Source organism: Cyprinodon tularosa, unplaced genomic scaffold, assembly GCF_016077235.1.
Source record: "Cyprinodon tularosa strain WSP-4 unplaced genomic scaffold, ASM1607723v1 ctg3, whole genome shotgun sequence".
In the NCBI taxonomy this organism is placed as follows: Eukaryota; Metazoa; Chordata; class Actinopteri; order Cyprinodontiformes; family Cyprinodontidae; genus Cyprinodon; species Cyprinodon tularosa.
This window is the reverse complement of record NW_024039007.1, coordinates 2868123-2882340: the sequence shown is the minus strand read 5'-3', so window position 1 is coordinate 2882340 and position 14218 is coordinate 2868123. Positions and strand designations below refer to the sequence as shown.

The window sequence follows — 14218 nt, the reverse complement described above, 5'->3', positions numbered from 1 at the left end:
GTCACTTTACAAATAATACATAATACATAAAAAGGTAAACTTAAAAAGTACAAGTAAATATTACAAAAAAAAGTACAATCTTTAAATCACAAAATATCACATTGAGGTGCACAATCCAATGTCGATACCTGGGGCTGAGTTTATTGGCTGATATTTGATAATGATTCAACTGCTGATGGATGAACCCTATATCTTGCCGTGTGAGTGAAGGCTTGGGCCTTGATATAAACTTTGTTAAAAAAAAGTTATCATACTAAAACAGATATAAATGTACTTTATATAATTTATTGACAGATAAACAGGATTAAAAACAGTTCCATTTAAAGTGCACTAGATTGGAGTTCCAATATCTGATATTAAATCAGTTATATCTGATCCAGCTAATCAGTCAGTATTGATATCCAATTCAGGTATCAGATCGGTGCATTTCTACTTAAGTTTCTTTTTACTTTAGCTTAACTGTTTTACAGTGTGAAACAATTTTTCATTTGTATCAATGCATTTAAAATTTCATTAAATTTGAAACCTGTCCATCCTCCTAACTTAACAGGGAGAACATTTACTAACAAGTAGCCCAGGGACTAGAGATACAAAGCCCAGGCGAGATAATCTGAGTTCTACAGCTCAAACATCTAATTTTTATGGTAATTAAGAAAGAAGAAAGCAATAAAGTCTCCAATTTAAACCTTAACATAAGCCATGCAAGGTACTGTACATCCCCCTAAGCACAACATCCCTACAAAAAAAGACTTTGGTGGCAGAATCATGGTATGAAATAGTGTGAGGATGCCTTAGTTGTTTGTTAAAGTTGACAGGAGGATGGATGAAATAAAATAAAGGGAAGGCCTGGAAAAAGAAAACTGATATAGGCAAAGTAAGACTTTAGAATATTAATAAAATAAGCAGAGTAATAAAAATATTACCTTCCAACAAGGCGTAATTCTCAATTTTTTTTAAAGCTGGAAGAACATTGAAAATATGCTAGTTCAATTCAGTAGCTTTTATCTGTCCCAGTGTGGGCAATTTTTGTGCAGTAGTAGTACACCTTTCACACACATATTCACACTTTACACATAAAAACACAAGAAACACATAAAATATATATTAAAAAAGGATAAAAGTAAGGTGGATAAATAAATAAATATGTGCAGTGCAGAGGATGAATAACAGCGTAGGCCTATATGCATGCAGCATATGACTATCTGCTTTTCCCAGTAGAGTTTAGCAGCTGAACAGCAGAGGGAATAAACCGAGCCTTAGTGTTAGTATGGCTGTCTCATTGCCCAGACCTAAATATACCTACTGGACAAAACTTTTGGACTGATGGATACGTTTTTTTTGTTTGTTTTTTTTTTCAAGAACGGGTAAAGAATACAGTTTCTAAATGAAACTTACACCGAGATATATTATTGCAATGAAGATCTGATTTAAATGGGCAAATAAAAATGTGGGTCACACTTTATTTTTTTATTCATAAGATAATCAAGTCTCTATTGTTCTATCACACAACATGTCTGTGAAATACATAAAGAATTTAGTGGTGTCCTTTAGGCTTTTACAAAAAGAACTGCCTCATCTCCCGCTAAAGCACACCAACAGGTGTAAGGAGAGGGTTGGTATACACAACCAGCTCTTAAAAAGCACCATAAATCCAAGCTGTGTATTTATTTTGTAGGAACACAAAAGGATAAAGACAGGGACCGGGAAATAGACAGCTTGCAGAAACTTTTTTGAAAGCTGCTCGTTGTCATGTTATGGCCCATTGCGTTACCCTCTTTTTACATAAACCAATTGAGGCTGCCATAGCAACGGTAAACAAAGGCTGGCCCAAATTATCCCAGACTGGGATGTGAGGACATTGTGTAAAATTCATATAGATGAACATGACTTTGCCTTAATTGTGTCTCGCCCTGCAGAATAAAAGTGGTGGGATTTTCCACCAGTCTGAAATATATGTCATGTGTGATTATTTCTACAGGAGACAGCCCCAAAGACTTTGGAAGGACGACCCTGGCTAATGTTAGCGCAAAGTAAGTGAAAGACAGCTTGGATGACATCAAATGTCATGAAACTAACCAGAGCTGTTAACATAGTTGGTGTCACTGATGTGTTGTTTTGTGCTTCAAAGGGACAGTTTTCTTTGGCTGCACAGCGTCTTTGCTTTGGTTTACTTTATCATCACTCTGGTGTCGATGGCTCACCACTCAGCAAGGCTGGAGCACAGAGAGGATGAGAAGGTCTGTCTGCATTGCATCATATCCACAATGTCTATGGAAATATTAGGCATTGTTACATACAAATAATTATCACAAAACCTTCAGACATGTGGTTATTTTTCTCGGGTTTATTCTAAAATGTGTACTTTAATAAAATAGTTCTAGAGGAATCAATAAGCATCAGGAGTAAACAAAGATTAAGGTTGTTTTTGCTGTGGTTTTCTCTGTAACTGCAGGAATGAGGTCATCGTTCTTTACAAGATGCCTCTTTCTGTGTGGAGTTTGCATGTTCTCACTGTGATTCTGTGGTTTTCAGAGGAAAAGACATCTGGCTCTAGATGTTTGTCTCGATTATTTGGGGAGAAAAAAAACATGTCCCATATAATAGGCTTGTTTTTAACTTAGATAAAACCAAAAATAGAGGAAAACACCTGAAAAAAGATAACCAACTAAAAAAAAAAAAAAAAACACAACAAAAAACAAATTGAGCAACAAACACTGTAAAAAGCCCTACCCCTCTTGTTTGAGTTTGCCAAAAGAGAGATAAAAAAAAAAAGACAAGGCTTTCACAAATACTCTTTATTGGAGAAATATTTCTAAAATGAAAATATTAGAATGCCATAATTAAATGCTGCAGTCCATGAACGCTGAACAGCATGGAGCTGGAAGATTCATGGTCTGGATTCTTTGCTGCGGTGGAACAGGGCCAACACATCTTAGATTCCAACAAGATTTCTGCTGTTTTACTGAGGATGCTTGAAGAAAATGTGAGACCTTCTGTAAGAAAAAAAAAAAAAAAACAGGCTAAAAACAGATGCCGCATAAAAATAAATAAATAATAATAAATTGAACTTTATTGATCTCACATTGGAGAAATTTATCTCTGCATTTAACCCATCCCCTTGGGGAGCAGTGGGCTACCATTGTGCGGCACCCGGGGAGCAGTGTGGGGTTAAGGGTCTTGCTCAGGGCGCCAGAGTGGCAGTCTGGGGGATTGGGGGATCAAACTCCCCATCTCAGGATTCAAAGCCCTATGCCCCAACCACTAGGCCGCCACTTCCCTTAATCATCATCATCATCATGAAAATGATCCAAAATCAACAAAGAGCTGGTTGAAACAAGAACACAATAAACATAGAATGGGATGGTTAAAATCACATTCTGATTAGGATTTATTCCAAGCCTAATAAGATTAGATTTCGTCCAGTCTAATCCTACCAGGACACCATGGAGTGGGCTGTATTAGAAAGGACCCCCTGAAACATCTCACAGATAAAAACTCTTGGATAAGGTAGTTTTATTATCCTGGTCCTTAGGATCTATTTTTCTTGATGTGCAAAGAGTTTCTTGTTTTCACACTCCTGACTTATTTTAATGAATAATTAACAGGCTTGTGTTGCCCTTGATGTTTGCTGAGGAGGTAGAATGAATGCAATTATAGAATCAGGTGTTTTGAAAGCAGAGACAAATCTAAAACATGCATAACAATATGGGCCAAAAAGGACAAAGCTTAAGCTGTTGGCTTTTTTTTCCAGATATCCAAGGCTGTTGAATAATTTTTTTTAAGGAGCTTTTTCACAGGACTATATATTGTCATACATGTATGTTTTCCATGTAAATATGTCAATATGAGAAAATTTTCTGTGGCACAACATTTTGATTCCTCTGTATAGAAAAAAAAACTGTCTTTGTACTGATAATGGTACATTCTGTGAGGTAGTAAGGTCAAGGATCAGCAAGGTGAATAAACAAACAACAAAAAAAACCAGCATCAGCTACTGGATCCAGACTCTTCTGATGATTTTTATTTTTTACTTTTAACTCTGACAACCATTCCTGATGATCTGAAGTAATTTTTTTTAGAAATGGCTTAAATAAGTGGCTATCAGTCCTATAGAATGGCTTCAGATTGTGCCAGTAGGCTCTTTTGGTTGTTATCATAGAGTCAATTCTAATCCTTCCTCAATTCCTTTTCCCCCACTGAATTATTAATTCTATTTATGTATAATTGGAAAATTATTTTAATAGTTCTTCATGTACTGTAAGTATAACTGAATAGAATAAAATGATCCGCAAACCAAAAACAAGTAATCTCATGCCCTGTCAGCTGAGTTCTAGAATCCTGTCCCTATTCATTCCTAATCCTCTGTGGAAACGTGCCAATCATTCTAAGATCTTCGTCAAATGGACATGCAATGTTTGCTTTTAAAACCTACAGTAATGTCACCAACAGAGGAAGTGAATGTTACATATATATATATATATTCTCTATATTTTATGCACAAAACTATGACAAAAATCTGACTATCAGGAAATAAAACAGCGTGATTGGTTCCAAGGAGAGTGGAGACAGAGGACACTCTAGTTTACTGAAGAAAACCTGCTACTGACCAGGTTAGCTCTGGGGAGAAAGTTACTACTGTGACTGAAACAAAGGTTGTGGAAAATCTCAGAGTTTCCCTGTTTTCAGGTTTAGACAATGTAGAGTTTTCGGTAAACATGCTTTATGAAACAGACACTAGGAAGGTCATCGATGACATCCTCCAGCCATTTTAGCAGGAAATACTGGGACAAAGAATAATTAATTAAAAGGAAACAAAATACACAAGTTCAACCAATAGTCCAGAAGTAGTAGCCTTAACCTAAACATATAAATAGATGGAAACTGCAACATAATGCTAACGGAAACAAACCCTAATAGAAAGTGAAACAAAGTTGCAAACTAATGTTTAAATTTAAGAATTATGAATCAGAAATAAGAATAAGGGACAAGTGTTGAACACAAACTGAACCACTTTGTCACACTTTCACAGCAAAAAAAACTAAAACTTGCTGCTCATGTTTTAGGCTTCCAGGACCCTGATGATCACCTCCATACCCAGAGAGATCTCAGACCCAGGACTCATCACCAAACACTTCCAGTAATTATTTATCTTCTCTTGTAGCCTTTTGGCTTAAATTACCTCCTTTATTTTGTTTTATATTCACCTTTCTGATCTATTCATCGATTTTAAACCTTTACCCTCCAGCGAGGCGTACCCCAGCTGCACAGTCACGGACATCCGCTTCTGCTTTGACGTTCACAAACTGATGAAGCTGGACTTAGAAAGGTAAATTGACCTCTCACCCAAGTAGACGGCAACATTTAGATGTGGAGTAAAATGTTTTGTGTATTTTGCAGGCGTAAAGCAATGAAAGGCAGGCTCTATTTTGCTACTAAGTCCCAAAAAGATGGGAAGGTCATGATCATGACCCATCCGTGTGCACAGATATTTTGTTGCAACATATGTGGCTTTGAGAAGGTAGGTGAAAAGACTATACTCATTGCATGGGGAGAGTTTTACCACTTGATGGCACTGCAATGCAAAAATAAAAGTGTCTCAGTAGTGCAATTTAAGGTTTTTGAAGTTTGCAGTATAATTTTTTTGCAGGTAGATGCAGAACAGTACTACAGCGAATTAGAGGAGAAGCGCACAGATGAGTTCAACGCAGAGAAGCAGCGGATCACCATGAAAAGGCTGGGAATCGCCTTTGTGACTCTTAGAGATGAGAGAATGACAGCTGTGTGAGTAATCTGCAGGTTAAAACCTAAGGTCCTCTCATCTAAAGAGAGTGATGTAATGTTCATGCTGTTTTTTTTTTGTTTGTTGTTGTTTAGTTTTTTTACAGTTGTCTTTGTTTGTTTTTCAGCATTGTGAAGGACTACAGGCGTGTGCGCTGCCGTAGAAGACCCCAGCAGTCCAGCATCACTACTGTGGTGCAGTCGCACAGATGGGGGGTCAGCTATGCACCTGCTCCAAGTGACATCATCTGGTGAGTACCAGAAATTCACAGTTTTACACATAACCTAGGTTGTTACCAAACACCTCTTTTATCTTGTCAGGATTTTATGAGCTGAAGGGTTGTAAGTCGAAGGGAAAAAAGCACATAGTTTAAAATATTTTTGTAAGTAAAACTTTGAAAGGTTTGGTGTAAATTTGTATTCATTAAAGTTTACTTTGTTCTCCATAAATAAAACCCACCGTATCCATGTGCATTCAGAAATCCCTTAATTAGTCATGTAAAAGTATAATGTATGACAGCCCTACAGTAAAGGACCACAGATGTCAGTTAGGGAAACATTAGTGATTAAACTGCATCATAAAGACCAATGGATACAGCACTCTGGTTAGTGGGAATGTCATGGAGTAAATTATAGCACAATGAGGTTATAAGAAAAATAATACATATATGTCTTTCAGAGAACGCTGTTGATTTTATTTGATTTGATTATCTAAACAGAGTTGGATAGTAAGTAGTCAGGCTTTTTTTTTTTTTTTTTTTATTGTCATTACACGGTCACAAGTACAGCGCAACAAAATTCCCTCTCTGCATTTAACCCATTCCCTTGCAAAATGCACATGCATTTCTTTTAGGTGGAGAGGGTGGGTCTTTTCAAAAATACAAGAAAATCCTCCATACTTTCCAAAAAAAAAATGAATATGCACAACCCTGTACCTGCTCCGGAGAGGGAACATCTATTAAACGTATGCACGAACCCATTTCTCCTCGTGCACGCTGTGTTTAAATATTGCTGTTCTCATAGCTTATACAAGCTTACTGTGCCCGGACGTCCACTCTAACTCCTAAACCCACAATCATTATATAGAGAGGGGACTATATAGTGGACTTTATAGCTTTGCGAGGAGAGCTCTCCGTGCAAAGCATTCTGGAATATATCTGCCTCCTCTCTTTTCTTCTCATACACTTCATAGACACGTTTTCTCTTATGACTCTCAGCCATTTTCAAAGAAACGCAGTGAGAAAGTTGAGCTTCAATGACTGTGTATAACCATAGCTCATGACACATATACGCTTGAAAGTCTGTATGCGCAGAAAAATGTAGTCAAAGGAATGAGCACGTAGGACGGCCTTAGGTAAACATATCACCAGAATGATTGACAATTAGGAGGACCACTTAATTAGATGATCCACCCGTAGATAAAAGCTTGTCCTCTATACCTTTCAGCGATTAGGTGAATACTGAGTGAACAGTAGATGTTGTCAGAAGAAGTTCTTTACCCTGTTCAACAAATATACATCTACTTACTTAGAGTATTTTTTTCATTTTTATGTTAAAACAAGTTGGGGAAAATGGGAATTTATGTTGTAATCATCACATTTATTTGGTATTATTGCTTTAGTCTTTAGAATACCAGAATTTGCATGTAGTCGTCAGTCTTTTTTTAATATATATATAAATCAGATGTTTTGATACAACAAAATAAAAAGTTTGAAGTAATGTTGCTCTTAATTTAGTTAACTTTTTGGGTGCTCTACCCACCTCTGCATCGCAAATATGCAAACCTACCTAGACATGATGGTCCAACTAAGATGGCCAAGTTAAAGGTCACTGCATGTGAAATCCACAGCTTAAAAAAATTATTTAATTAAAAGAAAAAAAATGTACTATAAATCTCTCTTAAAGCTTGCGACTAATCTGGTAGGAGACACAGTGAATATATGAAAAAGCTATTCTGGTTAGATTAGAGTAATCTAAACTTTTTTGCATGTCTGCTAAATGCTCAGTGGCAAAAAAAAATCTTTACCTCACCCTGAACATACTATCCTGTTGAGGGAATGGTCTTGTGCACAATGCATATTTTTGTGATTATTTTTCTTAAATAAATTTTGAAATCATGTGTGATTATACTTTCATTTCTGAATCGGGCACTAAATAATGTGCCTATGTCATTTTATTTAACTTTATTTACATAGCTCAAATTTCACAACGCATGTCATCTTAAGGCATTTTATAGAGACAATAAGGTCAGATCATGGAGTTAGATTGATTCAAAGTTCTCTAATTAAGGGAAATCAGCTGACTGCATGAAGTCATTTACTCTGCAGGACTTGCTTTCCCTGTAGTGACATTTGCATTGAGTAGTTGATTCTGCAGCAATTCCTCACACTGCACATGCATGAAGCGACAGTGGAGATGAAAAACTCCCTTTTAACAGGAGGAAACCTCCAGCAGAACCAGGATCAGTTTTAACAGCCTTCTGCCGTGGCTGATTTGTGTTCAAAGAGACAGAAGCAGAAATATGAAAGGAACATAGAAGCACTGATCTGTAAAAAAAAATTAGGTTAGAAGTATCAAGGAAATACACTGACATTTTTTATTTTGATGTGATGCAGTGTAAAAAAGGTGACTTTTATGAATACTTTTAATATTCTAAACTAGATGTGAAAGAGATTTCATTTAAGCGTCTGGTTAACAACAGCAGCAGAATAAACTCTTTTACCCCAGCATGCACTTTAAATCCTTTATGGAGTAAAGTCACAGTCTCAGCACAACAGATGTAATCTTTTCTAATCTGCATGTCTTTTCACTGTTGGAAGAAACTGGAGCACTCAAAGGAAACCCACAACAAAACAGTTTTTAAGTCTAACACATACTTTTCAGAGTTTCTCACGCAATTTGGAGACGTCAACCCATAATCAAGCCTTACATTTTTGGCATATTTGGGACTCTGGGAAAGAAATGTGAATCATCTAAAATGCGATCATCTTAGTAACCAGTCTTTGCATTTGGAAAACTGTCTTTTTGATGCTTTGCTATAGAGATGACCTAAAGAGGTGATCAAATCCAGTGTGCCAAGCTTTTTGCTTCCAACCTACTTCTCTACATACCACATCTTAGGAAATCAGCTGGTTACTTGTGTATGGTTGTGATCTACCAAAATCAAACTTGGGGTGGAATCGTCTGGTCTCTAATATCAACTCAGACCCCTGCATAAGCACATTTTAAATAAAAGGTGAAAATGGCAAAACAGATGATAAGCATGCAAACTGGTTTGCACTGGTGAACCATATCCATATCCATATACATAAGGAGCTGTTAAATAAATAAGCAAAGGCCATATAGTAGCTCAAATGTTTAATTAAACAATGCTCATTATTTAAATGTCGTTTTTCACCCTCACATTTCTCTTCCCAATGATTTGTAGCACAGATCAAGACGCACATTTAACAAGTTGTGAGGCATTCACACTACTTTAAAAAAACCAAGTACCATTGGGAATCTGACAGAATGGTGCATGGTGGGTCCTGCTCTGCAGGAAGGAGAGCATTCTTAAGGCTAAGCAAGATTTCCTGTCCCATGACGATGACTGGTTTATCCGCCAATCAGACTGCCTAAAGCATTGCTTTTGGATCTGTTTGCTGAACGGGGGCGAACATAGGAGAGACTGAACCAACACCCTTTCTGTTCATCACCAATGGTAAACTAAAGTAATGTAATCTATCTACCATTTTAGATTAGATTCAACTTTATTGTCATTACACATGTACAGGTATAAGGCAACGAAATGCAGTTTAGGTCTAACCAGAAGTGCAAAAGCAGCAAGTGCAGGATAAATAATGGTTCCATAAATACAGGACGTGGGTATTTCTACTGAATGAGTATAGAGATGCATACTATGAATATAATATATAGATCACTGGTGTTATGAACTAAATTTACAGCTGGATATGTACCAAATATAATATACAGATGGATATTACTATTAAAAAAATGTTTTTACAGTTATGTACAATAGCATATATACAGATGGGTTTTACTATAAAATGAATAAATAGAGTTTGGCCAGAAGCTATCTAAATTAAAGTGCAGTGAAAGGTAATTGCATATTACCATACTTAAAGGTATAGTGGAAAATGGTGTTTTTGTGGGTGGATTATCAAAATAACTCCTAATTGTCAGTCATTCAGGTGATATGTTTACATAAGGCTGTCCTACGTTCCCAGTTAGCTATCTTTTTTTTCTGAGTATGCGCACTTTCAGGCGTATATCTGTGGTGAGCTACGGTTTCAGACAGCCATTGAAGCTCACCCTTCTCGCCACGGTACTTTGAAAATGTCACAATAGGCTGCCGCTATCCGACGGCTGCGACTAATAACAAAGATGTGCAGGCACCAGGCAGAAGGAGGAGTTACGTGACCAACAGGGGGCAATAAGCAGTGATCATCTGTCTGAACAGTTAGTTACCTGAGTTCACTATAAAGTCCAGTATATTGTCCCACTCTTTATAGTGATTGAGGGATTTAGGGGTTAGAGTGGATGTTCTGACACAATTAACTTGTATCAGCTATGAGAACAGCAACTTTTAAACAGAGTGTGCAGGAGGAGAAATGGGTTTGTGCAGGTTCTGGCATGCATTTAATAGGTGTTCCCTTCCTGGAGCAGGTACAGGGTTGTGCATTTGCATTTTTTTTTTTTTTAAGTGGAGAGGGTGGGTCTTCTCAAAAATTTGAGAAAATCCTCCACTATACCTTTAACAGGTAGGTAATCTTAGGTTTTTACCTGCACATACATGGATGACAGAGAATTATATGGAAGTTATTTATTCATTATGAGCATAATACAGATGTTCTGTTATGCTGCAGATTCTATAAGATCAAAAATAATTAAAGAGATTATTAAACATCTAAATATAGTAAGCTGATGGTCATTTTTCTCTTCATATGAAGTCTTATAGAAGGCTTGGTTGGCAGTTTCCCCAGATTTTTATTTTAATGAATTACAGCCATTAACCACTCTGGGGTTTGTGGCGACTGGCTCTTACTAGCTTGAAATCCTCACACAGGTGATAAACATATTTAATAATTAATTACCTTTCTGTATGAAACAACGTATGGAAACAGAATAGTTCTGTCAATTCATCCAAAAAGCTGAGATATTCCAAGCAACACATGGAGACTTATGCACATAGCCAGGATTTATCAAGGACATTTTCTTTGTGTGTATGTGAACATGCTTTGATAAATCTGAAACATATCTTCTAGATGCCATTTCTTTATTTTTAGCATATGACCCTTTGAGTGTAGATCCCATGTAATGTTTGAGACCTCTGCTCTTACTGCTGGATGGTCCTCAACTAAACCTTTATATCCCGTCCCTGACCTCCCCAGGGAGAACCTGTCTGTCTGCGGCTCTCGCTGGTGGCTCCGATGTGTTCTCCTCAACATCCTCCTCTTCTTGCTGCTCTTCTTTTTCACCACTCCTGCCATCATTGTGAACACCATGGACAAGTTCAACGTCACGCAGCCCATGGAGAGTTTGAGGGTCAGATTTTTTTAATATTTCTGAGCTTTGCTTTGACCTTACTGGATCATGTTGACTAACCATATTTCTCCTCTCTGTAGAGCCCGATTATTACTCAGTTCTTTCCCACCTTCCTGCTCTGGGTGTTCTCAGTGCTCCTGCCTTTCATCGTTTATTACTCAGCCTTCTTTGAGTGCCACTGGACCAGGTACCCATCCTGTACTTAACTTTCTTGTTCTATTCCAATCTTTCTAGTCCTTGCCTTTTTCAAACAGTCATTTTTTAACCCTATTTATTATGTATTTTCCTTTTATTCTCTTGATTTTTCTCTCTCTCCCTCGCTGTCATTTTTACCCGCACTGTTATTCTAAGCAGGTTGTCATAGAGATCTTCATGAGAGAATAATGAAATGCACTGTAGTTGCCCTGCGCCATTTTTTCCCATTTTTTTTTCTGTTCGCTGTGTTTCGCTTAAAGAGGCTTGGAACAACTGTGCATCCGGATGAAACCTTCATTCAGCACCTATGAGCTCTGTTTCTTTACATAACCACCCACACAAACGTTTGTGTGCAGGCGAAAGGAGCGAATGTGAATCAGATATTTACTGGAGGGAAAAAAAGCAGAATGAATCCAACTGAGCTAAAACATGTTGATTCAGTTAAATGTACTTTTCTAAATGCATTCATTGTGCAATGTTTTTAATTTTTTTGACTCGATGTCCACTGGTGTCTCTCAGATCAGTTGAAAACCAAGTGACGATGCACAAGTGTTTTCTGCTGCTGATCTTCATGGTGATCATCCTCCCTTCACTTGGTCTGTCCAGGTAAAATCTCAGCAAAAACACCGAAAAAAAAAACACAAGTTTTATTTTCATTCTAATGCAGTTTTTGACTTCTACCTTTTTTTATGTGATACATTTTTTTGTAGTCTGGACCTCTTCTTCACTTGGTTGTTTGACGTCAACTTTCTGGATGAGAAAGAAATCAAATTCCAGTAAGGATACTTTTTCTCATTTCAAACTGAAAGGTCAATGTCAGCTTTTTTTTATTTAGCACATAGTAAGGTTGTGTCAAAGTGTTCAATAAGGTATTGGTATTCAATAAGGGATTCAAAAATATATACTGTTCAGCAAAAATCGCTTATAATTATATGATTAAAATTGTGTAAAACATGTTTATTTAATATGGAAAGTATTCAATTCATTTAAATAGCATGTTGCTTAGTTGGAGCCAAGCCAAGTGTGTTTAGGTAAGCACACTCAGTTCCTTATACCCAGCTCTGAGAACGGATAGTCTGGCATCTTGGACGACCAACTTATGCAATGCAGTATTATTCTTTTCATTCACCTGTTATACTCTACAATTGGTTAGACTATCTAATGAAATCCAAATCATGAAAATATCTGGAAATGTTTAGGTTCCTTCAGCACAACACTGTAAGCCATTTTAACCAGAAGCATCTTTTTGATTTTAGGTGTGTGTTTCTTCCTGACAACGGTGCATTCTTTGTGAACTACGTGATCACCTCCAGTCTGGTTGGAACATCTATGGAATTGCTTCGAATCCCAGCACTGACTGTGTACGCTCTGCGACTCTGCTTTGCCAAATCCCAGGCTGAACGCATACATGTTAAAAGGGTTGGCTATTTTCTTCTATTTGTTTTTATGTTTAATGCTTCTGTTTAAGTGTTAAAGGTCTACATAGGTCAACCTTTTTTATATGTGCAGAGTCAAGCTTATGAGTTCCAGTTTGGCCTGGAATATGCCTGGACAATGTGCATCTTTGCTGTCAGTATGACCTACAGCATCACATGTCCTATCATTACACCCTTTGGTGAGTGACATGCAATTACCCACTTGTATCATTCTCCAACCCTCTTTTTTCAGCCCTTTCCATTCCTCCAGGCTCTCTCTTAGTCAATGTGTATGTGCAGGCTCTCCTCACACAGACTGTGTGAATATGCTGCTGTAGTCCCAGACACCCAGACACAGCGAGCTGCAAGCCAGACGCCCACTCCACTCCTGTGTCAGCCTAGAGCTCACCAAGTTCTGTTTGCTTCAGCAGCCTGATCGCTAGTCCAAGCAACTTCATTTATGAAAGACAAAAATTAGCTTTTACATAAGCTTTACATACTGTCAGCAAAAGCCTTTAGTAAAGTGCAATGCTGTGATTTACAGACTATATTTGTTTTCCAGGAACTAGAGATTCTTGGCCCTTTTTACACTGCTCTTAGCTTTATAAATGCCTTTTTTAAAGTCGTAGGGAAGTCATATTTAAATGTAAATCATTTTGGCTTAAACATGTAAATAAATGTACTCTTTATCAGACCATATTGTCACAAAATTTAGAAAATTTCTATTGAAAAAGAAAATCCTGTCTTAAAATCTGTGGGGTTTCGTTATATGTTACATGCCATACAGGCATTGTCCTATTCTATAGCTCTTTCTCCGCCTCAAGCTTCTTTTCCAAACAACTGCTTTATGATCAATTGCAGCAGTTCCGCACAAATTAATCATGTCAAAAAATTGTCACTTTTTAAACACCACAATGTATTAAATGAATACAAATGCTGGGAACCAATTCTTTTTTACATTTCTTTAATATTTTGTTCTATTCAGCTACACAAGCATCATCTTTAAACTACTAAGAATTGTGCTATAAATGTGACTTTACCCGATTCTTATGTACACCTTAGCAATTTATTGATATGTCGCACAATGTCCTCCTTTTTGGTGCTATAGAGATGGCCACCCTATTTCTAAGTCACCAGTTTAGTGCTACTTGGTCTCAATGTAATTTCCCGTTGGGAACCTACTAGCACGAAGTTGCTAACTGGTTAGCAAGATGCTTCCGACAAACCAGCCACAACCAAAGTTGCTTGCGAACCTTCCGCCACAACTGTCCTGCCCCCTTGATAAA

The 14218-nt window shown here is 37.2% G+C and overlaps 1 protein-coding gene across 2 annotated transcripts in view; it reads left to right on the top strand.

Annotated features, from left to right (window-relative positions):
* Positions 1-14218, top strand: part of tmem63c (transmembrane protein 63C) — a 62807-nt gene that overhangs the window by 43547 nt on the left and 5042 nt on the right. For both annotated transcript variants that reach the window (XM_038291535.1, XM_038291534.1), the window contains 13 exons: positions 1979-2030; positions 2129-2237; positions 5064-5137; positions 5246-5326; positions 5398-5518; positions 5648-5781; positions 5907-6029; positions 11169-11322; positions 11403-11509; positions 12037-12123; positions 12228-12293; positions 12774-12936; positions 13027-13132. In XM_038291535.1, coding sequence (XP_038147463.1) covers positions 1979-2030; positions 2129-2237; positions 5064-5137; positions 5246-5326; positions 5398-5518; positions 5648-5781; positions 5907-6029; positions 11169-11322; positions 11403-11509; positions 12037-12123; positions 12228-12293; positions 12774-12936; positions 13027-13132 — 1377 coding nt within the window. The remainder of the gene's footprint in view (positions 1-1978; positions 2031-2128; positions 2238-5063; positions 5138-5245; positions 5327-5397; positions 5519-5647; positions 5782-5906; positions 6030-11168; positions 11323-11402; positions 11510-12036; positions 12124-12227; positions 12294-12773; positions 12937-13026; positions 13133-14218) is intronic.